Source organism: Thamnophis elegans, chromosome 7, assembly GCF_009769535.1.
Source record: "Thamnophis elegans isolate rThaEle1 chromosome 7, rThaEle1.pri, whole genome shotgun sequence".
Lineage (NCBI taxonomy): Eukaryota > Metazoa > Chordata > Lepidosauria > Squamata > Colubridae > Thamnophis > Thamnophis elegans.
The window spans coordinates 78,190,220-78,208,572 of NC_045547.1; the positions used below are offsets into that span (position 1 = coordinate 78,190,220).

The 18,353-nt window shown below is 41.9% G+C and overlaps 1 protein-coding gene across 1 annotated transcript in view; it reads right to left on the reverse strand.

The window, feature by feature from the left end:
* Positions 1-1,659: 1,659 nt before the first annotated feature.
* Positions 1,660-18,353, reverse strand: part of RELN (reelin) — a 380,071-nt gene continuing 363,377 nt past the window's right edge. The window contains 2 exon segments of the mRNA XM_032221885.1: positions 1,660-2,774; positions 15,982-16,080. Coding sequence (XP_032077776.1) covers positions 2,675-2,774; positions 15,982-16,080 — 199 coding nt within the window. The 3' untranslated portion in view covers positions 1,660-2,674.

Below are 18,353 nucleotides of genomic sequence, written 5' to 3' on the forward strand. Positions count from 1 at the left end.
TAGATTTATTATTTTTACAAGTAACAAACAACTCAACATACCGTTGTCCTTCCTCCTATTTTCCCCACAACAACCCTGTGAGGTGAGTTGGGCTGAGATTGATTGGCCCAAAGTCACCCAGCTGGATTTCATGCCTAAAACAGAACTAGAACTCTCAGTCTCCTGGTGATTGGTCCAAAGTCACCCAGCTGGCTTTCATGCCTAAAGCAGGACTCGAACTCTCAGTCTCCTAGTGACTGGCCCACACTCACCCAACTGGCTTTCATGCCTAAAGGAAGACTAGAACTCTCAGTCTCCTGGTGACTGGCCCACAATCACCCAACTGGCTTTCATGACTAAAGCAGGACTCGAACTCTCAGTCTCCTGGTGATTGGCCCAAAGTCACCCAGCCAGCTTTCATGCCTAAAGCAGGACTCGAACTCTCAGTCTCCTGGTGACTGGCCCACAATCACCCAACCGGCTTTCATGACTAAAGCAGGACTAGAATTCAGTGTCTCCTGGTGGCTCAAAGTCACCCAGCTGGCTTTCATGCCTAAAGCAGGACTAGAACTCACATTCTCCTTCTTTCTAGCCTGGTGCCTTAACCACGATACCAAACTGTCTAATTCCCATATACATACCACGCACAAGTATTGTTAATTAAATTGTTTATGATCTGTATTTGTAGAAACTCTCCCAATTTCACCACACTAAACATTGAAGTTTACCTGGATAAACATTGAAGTTTACCTGGATAGATATAGAACTTCTGAAAAGATTATATTTGCTTATTGGGGGGGGAAATGTCACACCTGAAGCAGTCAGATGTTTCACGTCTATGGAGATTCTCAGTCATCCAGGTCATAGTTCTCCCGAAGTCCTTTTTTTTTTTTCTCAAAAGGCAACTGGACTTGGTTTTTTCCTTGAAGAGACCGCCTGCTGCCAATTACCTCCAATAGACTGATCAGATCCCACAGATTAGATCTCCTCCGAATTCCATCCGCCGGCCAATGCCGACTGGCGACTACCCGGAGGAGAGCCTTCTCTGTGGCTGCTCCGACCCTCTGGAACGAGCTCCCCGTGGAGATTCGAACCCTCACCACCCTCCAGGCCTTCCGCAAAGCCCTTAAAACCTGGCTGTTCCGACAGGCCTGGGGCTAAAGAGCTTTTGTCCCCCCTCCTCGAATGTTATGGTTGTTGTGTGTTTTAAATTGTATTGTTATGTTCGTCTTTTATTCCCTGTCTGTACCCCCTTCCCTGACTGAATTGTGAGCCGCCCTGAGTCCCCTTCGGGGAAAAGGGCGGCATATAAATGTAATAAATCCAATCCAATCCAAGATGTTTCACTTCTCACCCAAGAAGCTTCTTCGGTTCTGGTTTCTGACACAACTTCTGACAGAACCGAAGAAGCTTCTCGGAGAAGCGAAACGTCTCCAAGGGAAAAACAAAAACAAAATCCAGTTGCCTTTTGAAAAAGCACCTTCGGGACAAGTCAGGTATTTCCAACCAGAGGATCTTGCTAATATTCCCATTTTTCTGAATTGTCTCTTTTCTTAATGCAAATTTCCTCATCAACGTAGAGCTGTAAAAAAAACAATAATTCATCATCAGATTTTTCTCCAAAGTCCACTCTTTCTCTTTGGTATAAAATCGTGAGGGGGAGAAAAGCCGGCCTAAATCATGGGTTGACATCTTTATTGAAGCATGGAATTTTAGTCGACTCCTTGGAGAGTGAAAGTTTACAGACAGTTAAGAGAGTGGCGGGGTCATAAATTGTGTTGCTGGTGGGGAGGACAGTACCCAAGGTACAGAATGAAGCCCCCCCCTCCAAAAGGAAACCACAAAAAAACACGAAGAAGAAAAAACGTTCCACTGTTTACAAATCACTCCATTACTACCGAGAGCAAATGGCAGCTACTGTTAAGTAACGCATCCGCGGAGGACAGCTGTACTTCTCAACAAGGAAATAGGAACTTCTGTTTCGGTTACCACAAACAATGATTAACAAGGTAGACAAGGAGAAGGAATGAAGGACATCATGGTCTCTCGTACAATGGCTTTTGAGATTATTATTATTTTTTTTTTTGAGTCCGGCGTTCGTCGGCTTTATGTATAGCGTCGAAGTTCTTTAAGTTGTGCAGACGTCACTTGTGCTCAAGTTGCAGAAGAGGATACAGAGAGGACGAGAATAACTTAATCATATAAAATATGATACAGAGCCAAAATACAGTGCATTTAAATAATGAGTTGTACTTAATATCGTAGTTTTCCCGACGTTAAATATTAAGTCTTTGTGTGCTTACACGCTTGTTTTTTTCTTCTTCCTCTTCTTCTTTCTCCTGTTCAAAACAGTCGCTTTACTTCCAATACTGCCACTGTAACTGGTATTACAACAGAATCACAATTTTTTTTTCCACAGACACAACAACATTCAAAAACATTTACCTATGAGAAAAATAAGTTCGCTTCCCATGAGGATCACAGTGAGAGAAAAAAAAAAAACAGGGCGTAACTTTCTGCCTTGAGGGAGGCTTTCAAAATATACCTCCAGGAAGGAAAAGGGTGCGGATGTGTGGGTGCGGAGAAAAAGTCCTCGTAAATCAAATTGGCGGTGAGCGGTTGAAGGGAATTGAAAGCAAAACGTCACAGGTTGGGGGTGGGGGAAAGGGGGGTGGGGAAAGGAATGTCTTTTTCTTCACGGGGATCGCCTAAGAAGTGACCTTCGTCTTCTGTTGTAGAAATGCCTGAGCCCGTGTTGCCGTGAAAAATTCATCATGTAATTTTGTTTGCGAGTGCTGCACAGCGGAGAGAAGGACGAAAGAGAAGAGCGTCACTTGCCTTCGACCACGAACAGGGCGCTCAAATGCACAACGCGTAGACCGCCGCTCATCTTTCGACCGCAATACGAACGCGGCCTTAAAGCAGAGGTGGTATTTTACTTACCTTCCCTACCGGTTCGCAAATGTGAGCCCATGAGCTTTTGGGACCTAAATGGGATGACATAGAGTCGTGGGGGTGGGGATGGGCAGGCGGGGACCCGCGATTTCGGGCGAACTGATCCGAACCGGCAGAATACCACCTCTGCCTTAAAGCGATTCCTTTCAGGCAGGCTTACAACCATTTGTGGAGGGGCCATTCCAAGGGACTCAAATGGCACTGAAAGAAAAGAGACCTAAAGGTGATTTTCACACTTAGGACTGTGGCAGAATCCACCCGCCCTGGTCTCCCGATCAAAAAACAGGAGGGATGTATTTATGACCGTTGCGGGTCATGGGATCATTATTTGTGAGCTTCCCAGCAGTCAAGCAAAGCCGTGGTTCACTTAACGACTGTATGATTCACTTAACAACGGCAGCCGTTCGCTTAACGATGGTGGCAAAAAAAAGTAAAACGGAGCAAAACTCACTTAACAACTGCCTTAGCAGCAGAAATTTGTGGCTCAATGGTGGCCACAAATTGAGGACTATCTGTACAATTCTATCGCTCTGCTTATTGTTTATTTACCCGTTTACTGCCTACACTACCATGTGTTTCAAATGATGCAGAGGCTCTTTTGACCTGTTGTGACTCTTTATCAGTTACGTTCTTTGAGATGAACTTAACCGAGCTAATTTCTTGAAATTTAAATAAGCCGCATGATACATTAACTCTGCTTGCTGCTATATTACACTGCAATTCGTTTCGGAAACTGAGCAAAAGTTTTTCAGCGGTATAACCGCCTGACCTCAGATCGAATGGTTGCCGATTCATACATGCAAATATATACCTTGTTTAAAACATACCAGGGAATAAATCAAGTTGCTAAAGAGAGAATGAAGTATTGGGAACATAAAAGAATAGATAAAGGATAACTATATAATGGGCAAATAAGGATGCCCAACATTAAGCTACATATTTCTATGCTCTAATGTGACTTTGGAGCAACACGCATTGATTTAATTGCAGTTACTGGAAGCTGGTGGCGAGTGGTGCGGTGGCTTAGAGGCGGAGCCCTCACCTCACAATCGGGAGGCTGTGAGTTCGATCCTAGGTAAGAGGCAGATATTTCTCTCTCTGGGCACACTGAGAGTATATCTACTGAACAAAACTCTGCATTGGTGACCGGTAGAGCATCCGGCCATTAAAACTCTCTGCCCAGACTCCACCCCACAGGGGATTCTGGAGTAATTGACGATGATTGATGATGACTGTAGGCTGGTGATAACACTGATGTTTGCAGCTTACTTAAATAGATATAGTCTAAAAATCGACATCACCACCCCACAGGGGATTCTGGAGTAATTGACGATGATTGATGATGACTGTAGGCTGGTGATAACACTGATGTTTGCAGCTTACTTAAATAGATATAGTCTAAAAATCGACATCACGACTGAAGTATTTTTACATTATTCGTTGGTATATCCAGTTTTATAAATCTCAGTTTATTTATTTAGTTGCTTGGGAAATGACCCGGGTATATACACAAGTAATCCTCAACATATGACCGCAACTGAACCCTAAACTTCTGTTGTTAAGCAAGACATTTGTTGTGAGTTTTTGCCCTATTTTACGATCCTTCTTGGCACAGTTGCTAAGTGAATCACTGCAGTGGTTCAGTTAGTAGCCCGGTTGTTAAGTGAATCGGGCTTCCCCATCGGCTTTGCTCGTCAGAAGGTTGCAAAAGGAGATCACACGACCTATACGGGAGATTGCGACCGTCATAAATACGAACCAGTTGCCAAGCATCTGAATTTTGATCACGTGCCACTGGGATGACGCAACAGTCGTTAAGTGTGAAAAACGGTCACAAGTCACTTTTTTTCAGCCCCGTTGTAACTTTGAACAGTCACTAAACAAACGGTTGTAAGTTGAGGACTAGCTGTCAAATCAACATTTGCTGAAATAATGGGAGCAAAAGTTAATTCCTGCGCCATGCAGCCTTTCGGCCTCTAGATGGCAGTCTAACACTGTGACTGAGTGGCCAATTACAGATTGGCTGCATTGTGTGATCTCTCTCTCTCCTATCAGTATGTAAAATCTACCCTCTCCCAATACTTTTGCCATGCTAAGAAATCACATTTCACCTTTATACCCACTTGTGAGCCATGCTGTCTTATTTAAAGCTACAACAGAAAGTGGCACTCCTTAGTTAACTTAACAGAGAATAAAGGAAAGACATTCTGGGATCAGATTAAGATCTATACCACTCCTGCTATAAACTAATTTGTTCTCCATTATTAGGAGTGTCTTGGGTCATTAGAGGTATTTGGGAGTTATTTATAAATCAAAAAGAATCATACGCTTCGTAGAACCAGCCTCTTGAATTGTCCCCACTGGTCAAGCTGGAAGACCATGTGGAGATGCCCAGAATTAATTCCATTATTTGGATGGGGCTTTAATCCTCCAATCATAGGATAAACCAGGGGTCAGCAAGCCACGGCTCTGGAGCTGCATGTGGCTCTTTCATCCCTCTGCTGCGGCTCCCTGTCACTGAACGGCTCCACAATTGATAGGGCTTTTGGTTAGGACAGATAGAGGAAAAAGGATGCCGTGCTAAGAGGAGACTCTATGGTGGGGGAACTGGTCTTCTGGTCAGCTCTAGCATTGAACGTGGGTTAGGATCTTTGTGGTTCTTTTGAGTGTTTAAGGTTGCCGAACCCTGGGATAAAACTATTGGCTATCTCCTAGGCTGGAATTTCTCAAACGTGGCAACTTTTAAGACCTGTAGGTGGTGCGGTGGTTAAATGCAGCACTGCAGGCTACTTCAGCTGACTGCAGTTCTGCAGTTCGGCTGTTCAAATCTCACCGGCTCAGGGTTGACGCAGCCTTCCATCCTTCCGAGGTGGGTAAAATGAGGACCCGGATTGTTGTTGGGGGCAATATGCTGACTCTGTAAACCGCTTAGAGAGGGCTGAAAGCCCTATGAAAGCGGTATATAAGTCTAACTGCTATTGCTATTGCTAACTCCCAAAATTCCCCTCTCCGGCCATGATTTTAATTAACATTTGCAAAAAAACAAAACCCAAACCCCCAACTTCCCTTCAAAATTAGCGAGGCAATTAAGAAAGTAAAACTAATCAACAGCCATGGACCAAGATCAAAATAGCTAAACTTTCGTGTTCATTGAAAACCAGTAACATTTTGACCCTGGGCTTATTTTGTAGATTGAGGGATCTACACAAATTATGTTCAAAGAATGTGCAATTATATGTAGCTAGACCAGGGGGTGTCAAACTCAATTTCATTGAGGGCTGCATCAGGGTTGTGTTTGACCTGGGGGGGGGGGCTAGGGTGGGTTGTTGGGGGCAACATCTGTAAACTGCTTAGAGTGGATTGTAAAGAACTGTGAAGTGGTATATAAGTCTACTTCTCTTTTATTGCTATTTCTGGAGCATGGGGAACATGGGTGCATGATGAAGAGGGAGTAGTGGGCCTCTGTCAATTTTTTGGGGGTGAAAATATTATGGAATTGGTGCCCCACTGCCTTCTTCTCAAGGTGTTCCTTCTGTCCTACAACCCTAGAATTTCCCCGGTGGTCTCTTAGGCCTGACCTCTGCTTAGCTTCCCAGCCCAGAGGAGGCCAGCTAGAAGAAGTCAACAGATATATTTGAAATAATTTATCTGACGCAGGCTTGAGTTGGAGCACCTTCCTTAAAAGCTTCTATTTTTTAACCACAGTGGCGCAGTGGTGAGAGTGCAGTACTGCAGGGCTACTTCTGCTGACTGCCAGTTGCCTGCAATTTGGCTGTTCAAATCTCACCAGGCTGAAGGTTGACCCAGCTTTCCATCCTCTCGAGGTGGGTACAATGTGGACCCAGATTGTTTTGGGGGGGGGGGGGCAATAGGCTGACTCTGTAAATCTCTTAGAGAGGCCTGCAAAGCACTGGGAAACGGTGTATAAGACAAAGCGCCATTGCTATTATCTAAGCTGTGGCGGCGCAGTGGTTAGAATGCGTTATTGCAGGCTAATTGTGCCGACGGTTAGTTCGAACCTGGCTGGCTCAAGGTCAGCTCTCATAATTAGATTCCTTCCTTTTGTGAGGGGGAAATCCCTTCGTTTTCCTTTTGAATTTCGGTAAACATCGAACAGATCCAACCAACAACTTTCAAATTCCAATTATTTGGCATGCAAGTATCTAGGGCCCCAAGGCCCAACTCAGGACTACGATACCCCTTCAGGTAAGACTTTCAGGGTTTGACACGAGTGCTGAAGCTGAGCAACTTCAGCTTCAAACAACAATATCAGTATTAGTGAACGGAATGATGATCATTGAGAAGATATGGAAGCTGCACTGATATTGCAGGAATGAAGTCACTTACCTTACTCTAGTGTAAAACCAATGACAGCAAATAATGAAATACAACACAAATTAGAAAATGTATTTCAATGCATGCAGCACTGTGATTAGTCATAAAAGCTTGATGAGGCTTAGAGGCAATATAGGATTTTTCATCTCTTTTGAAAATAAAAATTGAACAAATTACTTTCTGGTTGAAAGATTTAGATCCTCTATAGTTGCAATCATTCAAATCTTTTTTTTATATAACCATGTCTTATATAATATTTCAGAAATAAGACTTACAATATTTAAAAAAAGTTGGCATAAGTAATGGGCAAGCTAGCAGGAAGCTGCAAAAATGTAACATTTCCTTTTCTAGTTGAAATAAGTTATATATATATATATATATATATATATATATATATATATATATATATATATATATATATATATATATATATATATATGTTTTCGTAGATTTTCGTAGTATATATATATATATAAATAAATAAAATAATATTATTTTGGGTATATATCAACACGATTCTGGACTAAAGAGATGAAGCAAAGGAAGATAGCCACTTACATGAATGTACATTACTACTGATAAGATATTTAAAAAAAGATCTTTTCCCCCAAATTTTTGCAATCCCTTCACCTTTAAAATTCTTGTGCCAAAAGATACAATTTTAATCATGAAAACTAAGACATATATATATATCTAAAGGTTAACTGCATGCCTCTTATTCCAAATATTGCGATTCCAGCATTCAGTTTCATGACAAATCTTATAAAAATATTTTACGTCATTATAAATATTTTATATTATTCATAATAAAAATATTTTGGAGGCTGCTCTCAGGTTTCTGTGCAATTCATGTTTTGGTGCCATTACAATTACAAGTTAGGAATGGGAAAAATGAAACCTCAGCGGGTCTGTCAATCTCTTTTTGTCTTAATAAAATATATTAAGCGCAAATGTTTATATTTTCTGTTGAAGTGCTTCTTATGGAAATAATCAGAAAGGAGTGCTGGGATCTTGTTGTAAGCAGGCAGGGTGTGGGCTTTGATTGGGGAAGGACTGACATGCACTGCAATTATCGCTTTGATTGTAAACTATTTTTACAGACTAAATACACACAAAGGGAGAAAAAAAAACTATTTAGAAAAAAAGGAGTTGTGTTTTGATAGAGGTCCAACAGGTTCCCATGACTTTAATCAAAGTGATGAAAACATGGAGGTCTTCTCCTCCTGCTCCCAAGCTCCACCCCTTTGAGATAGGCGGGTGATGTCACAATGCCGTATACAAGAGAGGCAGGGTTTGCCTTGCAATGGCGGGAAGGATGCTGCTTTCATCAGGCTGATTGGTTTGGCACAGACGGGTTTGGCGTCTTTCTGTGCAATGTTAACGATAAGCTAAATATACCGCTCAAGGGTTTTTTTTCCCCCCAACGGACTGTTCTGCAATCAGAAATGCCTTTAAAGTAAACTCTCTTGAAAGCCACTATAATGTTAGTTTTAAAAAATTGACTCAACCACCAGCCATCAATCCTACTTAAATAGGACTTAATGCAATGTTGGTCCCAGGCAATTTTCTTAATTTTTTATTAGCAGATCTGGAGGATATTACAAGATATTAGGTTGGTCAATTGCCTGTCTATTTATCACTATATCTCTGTGTCTTCTCTCTCTCTCTCTCTCTCTCTCTCTCTCTCTCTCTCTCTCTCTCTCTCACACACACACACACACACACACACACACACACACACACACTTCTGTCTGTCTATCTTCTGTCTGTCTCTATCTATTGTCTGTCTGTCTATCTATCTATCATCGTCTGTCTATCTAATCTATCCATCTATCCATCTATCCATCTATCCATCTATCCATCTATCCATCTATCCATCTATCCATCTATCCATCTATCCATCTATCCATCTATCCATCTATCCATCTATCTATCTTCTACCTACCTACCTACCTACCTACCTACCTACCTGTCTCTGTCTGTCTGTTTGTCTGTCCGTCCGTCCATCCAACCATCCATCCATCTATCTATGTATCTAATCTCGTCTAAGAAACATGCCTCAACTGGATCTCTTGAGCCCAAACTTCATCTGTAAGAATACTAGACTGGGCTATTTTAAGGTAAAGATAAATGTTTCCCCGCACATATGTGCTAGTCGTTCCCGACTCTAGGGGGTGGTGCTCATCTCCGTTTCAAAGCTGAAGAGCCAGCCCTGTGCGAAGATGTCTCCGTGGTCATGTGGCCGGCACGACTCAACGGCGAAGGCGCATGGAACGCTGTTACCTTTCCACCAAAGGCGGTTCCCATTTTTCTACGTGCATTTTTTACATGCTTTCAAACTGCTAGGTTGGCAGAAGATGGGAAAAGTAACGGGAGCTCACTCCATTTTGTGGCGCTAGGGATTCGAACCGCCGAACTGCCGACCTTTCTGACTGACAAGCTCAGCCCCTGAACCACCGCGTCCCTTCATGGCTGTTTTACTAGACCCCAAAAATCTAAAGGTTCTAGATCTAATTCACATTCCAAGCCCATTACAGGTAGTCCTTGAGTTATGACCAGAACTTCCATTGCTAAGCAAGATGGTTCATAATTGATCCATGCCCAACGTTATGACCGTTTTTTTGCCACAGTTGTTAAATGAAACACACGGTGGTTAAGCAAACCCAGCTTCCTCCATTGACTCTGCTTGTTAGAAGGCAGTTGGGAAGGACACAAGTGGTGATCACATCAACCTGGGATGTTGCTTGCCCCCATCGTGAACTCAAGTTGCCAAGGGCCAACTTTTTAATCTCATGTCCATGGAGACCCTGTAATGGTTGTAAGGGTGAGGACTACTCACAAATCCACTTTTTCAAAAGAAAAAGGGCATGAATACTTTAGAAGGCTTATAGAGTGTTCCTGCCCCCCCCCAAATGAGCAAAAAAGGGCCCATTTTTCATGAAAATGGACCCATTTATTTATTTTAAAAAAGGCATGAATAGCCTTTAGGAGGCTTTTGCGAAAAACGGGCAATTTTTGGGAGGGTTGCAGAGTGCAAAAACTTTTTTTTAATTTGCCTCTTCAAAACCTTGGTGCGTCTTATACTCGAAAAATATGGTAATCTCTCTCTCTCTCTCTCTCTCTCTCTTAAAAAAAATCCTTCTATGGCAGGGGTCCTCAAACTTTTTTAAACAGGGGCCCAATTCATGGTCCCTCAGACTGTTGGAGGGGGGGGCTGGATCGGCTGGCCGGGCGTGGCTATGTGGTCATGTGACTAGGTGGGGGGGTGGCCAATTTAACAGTCCATTAAACAATGCACACAAATTAAACTTTAATTTGTTTGGCTCCTGGGGGTGTTTTAATTGCTTTTTCCCCCCATGTTGTTCTTTTGCTGGTCTTTTCTTTCAATTACATGGTTTTTTCCAGTTGTTTAGGAGTCTAGTGGTCCATTTCAGGAAACTTGGTTTCGCAGCAATTCTTCTTGGCCCCAAGAAGCTTGAGAAATCTCTCCCCCTCTCTCTCTCTCTCTCTCTCTCTCTCTCTCTCTCTCTCTCTCCCCCCTCTCTCTTTCTGTCTCTCTCTGTCTCTGTCTGTCTGTCTGTCTCTCTCTCCCTATCTCTCTTTATCTATTTTCTGGAGGTGGGGGAGGTGAAAAACGGCCCATTTTCACCTGTTTTCTGGCCTCCTGGGGAGTTTGTTCACCCCGTTTTCAGCTCCCCCACCTCCAGAACATCTCTGTAGGCCAAAATCGTTGGCCTTACTGTTCAATTCCAGCCCGTGCGGCTTCTGAAGGCAAGTCCTGCACTCAGCTGAAGGCTGGGCGGGGCAATGTAGGCGGGGCATCTTTGTGGTCCTGCACGGGCCGAATTAATGGCTTCGGTGAGCCACGTGTGGCCCCCCCGGGGCCGTAGTTTGAGGACCCATGTTCTACTGCTATACAATCCTGTGGACAATCTGCCCTGTCCGTGTGTGTGTGTGTGTGTGTGTGTGTGTGTGGCTCAAAAGTTATTTTTTTTAAAAAGTGTTGGCACCAACTGTTCTAACTTTCTGTTTGCCTTTTATATTGCCCCTCTTTTATTCCTCTTTTCCTCGGTTTAAATTAGTCTGGGAAGAGGTCCAGGAGACGGAAGAATAGAGAGGATTGTTAACTGCAATCCAAGCCGCGTTCCCGACTGATAAAATCAATAGTGAACCACCTTATGAACCCACTGTGATAATTGTCTCCTGCTCATCAAGATCTTCCGATCCCAAAGCAAAAGATAATAATAAGCTACGCTGCAAAATTACAGGAAATGAATAGCATTCCAAGGCTGGCATATGCATCCGTCTGTCTGTCTGTCTGTCTGTCTATCTCTCTCTCTCTCTCTCTCACTCACTCTCTGCCAATATGCTCTAGTGGGATAAAAGCAACAGATAAAATATCAAGGTGCTATAGGCAAATATTTTAAGTCAGACCAAGTTGAACGAAGGGTCTAATCAGCTCTGGGTATCACTGCCCAGTTGCTTTTATCCCAAAAGCACGATGCATTTTTTTCCCTACAGTTTTTATATAGTTGCAACGAATTCTGAAACTCGCTTTGGTTGCATGGCAAGCTGTATAAACTGAATAAAATTTTATGGATAGCTAGAGATACAGGGCAACTGGGAAAAAAAACCTCTTTTGTGATGTGTTTTAGAGACAGAAAAAGACAAGAGAGTGCATGCATCACTGAATAATTTTAATCTGTTTTATGATGTGCTTTAGACAGACATAGATGATAGGTGATAGATAGATAGATAGATGATAGATATAGATAAGATAGATCAATCAATAGACAGATGATAGATAGATAGATAGATATAGATGATAGATAGATGAGAGAGAGAGAGAGATGAGAATGAGATATAATGAGAGAGGGAGGGTAAGCATATAACTGAATAATTTTAATTTGTTTATGATATTTGTATTTGTAACCCAATCCAAAGGGCTCTTTAGCAAGAATCATAATACAAACAAAACTTTGATATGTTTGCATGTTAGTAAGGTGTAAAAATTCAATTTCTCCCCCATTTTCTTTCATTCTTTTTTGTCTTTCTACAACTTGCTTAAGTCACAATATTCTAGGTGTAAAGGTTTTCCCTGTCCACTCATCTCTGTTTCTGAGCCGAGGGAGCCAGCATTGTCCGAAGACACTTCCATGGTCATGGGGCAAGCATGACTAAATACCGTGGAATGCTGTTTCTTCCCCACCAAAGGGGTACCTATTTATCTACTCGCAGTTGCATGCTTTCAAACTGTTCGGTGGGTTGGAGCTGGAGCAAGGAGCGGGAGCTCATCCCGTCATGGGGCGCTCGGATCTCAAACCCTGCCAGCTTTCAAGCTGACAAGCCCAGCATCTTAACTGGGAATCACTGCGTCACCCCCATAATATTCTAACTCGTTTCTAATAGAAAAAGGAACTCTTCAAGAACTATACATTTTTACAATCAGAACATTATTTCTGCCTTGGATAAAAGGTACTGGATGAATCAGTAATAAGGTATATTTTCATGTGTAGTTTAAATATTAGAAGTTGATGTGATGGAGGCCAAGCTTAGCAAAGAGTGTGGTTTAAAAATAACAACAACTAGGCAGGCCAGCTAAGCGTGAAAAATTACCAATTATTGGATAAAGGCTACAGTTTAAGTGTGGCATGGATGCCATGCAAGCTGGTGCTTTCTGGTGCCAAAAATAATAATAATAATAGCAGAATAAACTAGGCATCTTAAGCTGTTCTTGTCATCTTCACTTGTTTAAATTAGGGCTGTCCATAGATCGATAGAGATTTTTTTTTTGATAGCAAATTGAATGCCTTCCTTTGGAACTAATCAATGGCGGCTGGGTTTAAATATTAGTGTTGAAGATAGATGGGTGTGGCAATGACATTTTGGTCAAAGGTAAAGAGATAAAAGATTTCAATTCCGACTCCAGGGGGCGGTGCTCATCTCCATTTCTTAGCTGAGGGAGCCAACATTGTCTGAAGACCCTTCCGTGGTCATGTGGCCAGCATTATGCGCCAAGTTGCAGAGAAGGCTGTTGTCTTCCCACCGAAGTGGTACCTATTTATCTACTCTCATTTGCATGCTTTAGAACCGCTAGATTGGCAAGAACAAGTAACAGGAGCTCACGCCATCATGAGGTGCTTGGGTCTCAAACGGCTAACCTTTCAGTCGATGAGCCCAGTGTCTTAACCACTAGGACACCATGTCCCCAATTTCAACAATGCTCACTGTAATCTCCAGTCCAAGTACGTGGAATTTGCGAGGGTCCTGCCCCCCCCATTTTTTTTGTGGGGGGGAGGCTGAGCAAGGAGGAAGAGATCCATGGAGGAAGAGATCCATAGATCCTAGCCAACAATTCTAAGCCAAAGAAAGTTAGCTGCAATTACATCATCTTAGTCTACTGGGCTTAGCTGCAAAGACTATAAGTGGCATGAGTGAAACATGGCCAGCTACAGGCCTCTTCGTTTCAACTTGTCATAGAGTAAAGAAGAGGAGATGTTGGCTCCAAATGGGTTAATTTAAAATTTAATTTAAAAATGAAACTTCTGCAGTTTCACCGGAGCATTGCGACTCTGGAAACTTTCCAAGGTCATATAAATAAGATGTGAAGAAGAAGGCAGATGGTTCCCATAACAAAGAGAACTCGTTGATGTGGTCTATCTGGAAGCCTGAGGGTTGGGCTGGGAAATTCATGGTTTAATATTGTGAACTGGTGCCTTAGAAATTCAGAGTTAGTTTTAAGGGTTGGGCTGGGAAATTTATTGTTTAATATTGTGAACTAGTAGTGCCTTGGAAATTCAGAGTTCATTTTACCTCGCCATTTCTGCACGATGAATTCAATAAACAGTAAGCTTTTCAGAACCGACACGATCCTGGATTATTATTTGGATACTCAAGCTGGATGTCGAGTAATCATGGTGGTTACTCAAGAGTAATCATGGTGGTTAGATCATGGCTAGCCTCTGAACCAGGGACCCCCCTCCACAGCTAATGTTACAACTAATAGTACATAATATAGCAACGCTCAGATAGCAATTGGTTCTTCCAGCCGTAATTTAAATGTGATTCAAGGAAATGATAGTTTCATAGTTAATCAACATTTCCAAAGGTAATCTTACAACTCGAAATTTTATCAGCCGTAGTCTTCCAAAATTTTAAATAAAATAACATTTGGAACCTATCTATTGGGTAAGCACACTTCTCTCAGCCAAAGACCGTAGCGATGAATCCCAGCAGGGCATGACACTAGAATTTCAGGAAATTGTTAGAGAAAAGGTAAATAACTTTCCAGTCATATACTGTATAAAGTGGTTTGTTTTTTTTAACCATGAGATCATTTTAGTGTGGACCGGGGGGGGGGGGGGGAGACTTAACAGGCAAAAACACTTTTACTTGGTAAAACTGCTAGGGAAGAATATAATCTCTGCCCACAGAACCTAATAGAACGAATTTTATTTCTCAACCGTATTCCGCTATTTTAAAATAAGGACTGGCGTGCCAAAGTCAATAGCAATATTACGCTATGTGAGAGCAATGCGATTTTTCTATCTGGTTGCAAAGAACGGAAATCAGGTTCATGCTGATGAACTTCCTTTACGTAGGCCGCAGTTTAAAGTGAGAATGCAGTGGGTGGACTGCAACTCCCAGAATTCCCCATTGCATGAGATACATAATTGCATGCAGGCTAGGGAATTCTGGGAGTTGAAGTTCTCCCATATTAAAGTGGCTCAGGTGAGGTTGGGATGCATATATATATATATATATATATATATATATATAGATAGATAGATAGATAGATAGATAGATAGATAGATAGATAGATAGATATAGATATAGATATAGATATAGATATAGATATAGATATAGATATAGATATAGATATAGATATAGATATAGATATAGATATAGATATAGATAGATATAGATATAGATATAGATATATAGATATAGATATATAGATATATAGATATATAGATATATAGATATATAGATATATAGATATATAGATAGATAGATAGATAGATAGATAGATAGATAGATATATAGATATAGATAGATATATAGATATATAGATATATAGATATATAGATATATAGATATATAGATATATAGATATATAGATATATAGATATATAGATATATAGATATTTGATATATATATAGATATATATATTTGATATATATATAGATATATATCAGATGATATATAACTCTGGAACGCCTCCAGCAATTTCAACCAAACTTGGTACACAGATGATTTACTCTCTGGAAAAAAGTACTGTGGGGGTAAGACACCCCTAACACCCCTCGGGGTGTGTGTTCTGTTAAGTTACAGCCTGCTGTGCCTTAAAATGGCTTCTACCGTACTGCCGTAAAATGGCTTCTACCGTACTGCCGTAAAATGGCTTCTACTGGACAGCGCTGTGGAGTTGCCATGGTAACGGCTTCACAGTACTCCACAAGGCGGCTCCCTCTGGTAAGGGGGAAAATCCAATATTAGAAATTGTGGTGACGTTCATGGAAGGAGGATTGGGATACATAAATATCCGGCCAGCGCCAGGTTATCAGGTAGTTTCACAATAAAGAGTGATTGGCAGATAAAGCCTGCTCTAACCCTTCGTTTAAATAGGACTCAATCATGAACTGAAAAATCGTCCATCCTGATGTGGAATATGGGGCAGGTGCTCATATGACGGCATGCGTTATACTCACTGAACAACTTCTACGTGGTCCAGAGCCCATTGATCGTGGCCTGAGCCACAGTGGCGGGATTGCCACCAGCGAAGTAACACGCCCTTCATTCGTGCCTCCCTAGAAATGAGAAACGACACAGTGAGAGAGCAGAAAAGAATAGAGCATAGAATAATAGAGTCGGAAGGGACCTAGGAGGTCTTCTAGTCCAGCCCCCTGCTCGAGCAGGAGACCCTATACCAGGGGTCAGCAAACTGCGGCTCTGGAGCCGCATGTGGCTCTTTCCTCCCTCTGCTGCGGCTCCGTCACCGGTCGGCACCACAATTTTGAGAGGCACTTCTGGTGGGGGAGGGGGGGAGAAACACAGTGCGACAGGAGAAGACTCTACGGCAAGGGGTGGGTTTCCCAGTTGTCTCCACAACTGATAGGGCTTTCGGTTATGACAGGTAGAGGAAAAAGGACGCCATGCTAGGAGGAGACTCTATGGTGGGGGAACTGAACTTCCGGTCAGCTCCAGAATTGAACAGGGGGCTTCCGGTTAGGACCTTTGTGGCTCCCGGTGTTTTCCGTGGGAAACGGGTCCAAATGGCTCTTTGAGTGTTTAAGTTTGCCGACCCCTGACCTATACCATTTTAGACAAATGGTTGTCCAGTCTCTTTTTGAAAGCCTCCAGTGATGAAGCACCTACAACTTCTGATGGCAAGCTATTGCACTGGTTGATTGCTCTCACCGTTAGGAAATTTCTCCTTAGTTCCAGGTTGCTTCTCTCCTTGGTTAGTTTCCAACCATTGTTTCTTCATTAAATGTCAAGGTGTTAAGATTATTGCTAGAATTAAGCAAATTTTATCTATCTATCTATCTATCTATCTATCTATCTATCTATCTATCTATCTATCTATCATCTATCTATCATATAGATAGATCTTTATCTCTCCCTCCCTCTCTCTCTCTCTCTCTCTTTCTATATATCTATATTTATATAAGTGTGTGTGTGTGTGTGTGTGTGTGTGTACACAGATGACTTACTCTCTGGAAACAAATAGTGTGGGGATAAGACATCCCTAAAACCCCTCAGGGTGTGTGTTCTGTTCAGCCTGTTGTGCCTTAAAATGGCTTCTACTGTATTGCCATAAAATGGCTTCTACTGTACAGTGCAGTGGAGTTGCCATGGTAATGACTTCACAATACTCCACGAGGGGGCTCCCTCTGGTAAGGGGGAAAATCCAACATTAGAAATTACGTTTGGTCCAGACATTTTCCCCCTATATATAAATACCCGGGCAACGTCAGATTATTGATTAGTATATACTGAAAAAAAAAAATCCAATAATCTGAGGAGAGAACCAGCGTAGAACTTCAAGGAGAGAACCAACCTAGAACTAAGAAGAAATTTCCTGACAGTGAGAACAATCAATCAGTGGAACATCTTGCCTTGAGAAGTTGTAGGTGCTCTAATACTGGAGACTTTTGAAGAAATTGGACAACTAATTAGGCTTCCCGCCTAAGCTGGAGGTTGGACTAGAAGACCTCCAAAGTGCCTTCCATTAATCATCCCATTTTGAGTTCTAAAGCCATTATGAAAATCTCTCAAGTAATCTGGTTGTTGAAAACAGTATTAGGATCTGGCCACTCTGCACTAGAAATGGCTCTGAGGAATGCAGAGTGACTTAGAGTAGGTCACACTTAACCTAATTCCCCCCAAAATTGGGAGTATGATGTGTAAAATCTGGAGCTTCTGAAGGAAACATAAATTATAAAGCAGAAGATCTCATCCCTGGGCCGCCTGTCTCCTTGTTTCTAGTTTTATAAGTAGTTTTTTTCAAAATTGAACTGTTTTTTTTAAATATTTATCTCTTTATTCTTTGTGAGCCATTCAGAGTGGCCCTATTTGTGAGGAGTATAAATTTAACAAAATAAATAAACGCACCCAATAAACCAGTTCCCCTTCACTGGGGAAGTTGAATTCGCTAAAGATAACAATTGGTTTGGCTGCACGTTTTCAAAGGTGGTATTTTGTAGTTTTTGTGATCGATTCCAAAGGCAACCTTTCAGTAACCAAGGGATTTTCAATCTCTCTCAAAACCAGATTTTATCTGTACTTTATTCAGGGATTAGATGATTTAGACCAAGGGTAGTCAACCTTTTTATACCTACCACCTACTTTTGTATCTCTGTTAGTAGTAAAAATTTCTAAGCGCCCACCGGTTCCACAATAAAGTAGGGAAGTAACTTTACTTTATAAAATTTATAAAGCAGAGTTACAGCAAACTCCTACTGCCCACCATGAAAGCTGGAACACCCACTAGTGGGCGGTAGGGACCAGGTTGACTACCACTGATTTAGAAAGAAGGAGGACAGGCAGAACCTGCAGGTGGAACAGTGGTGCGTTTCAA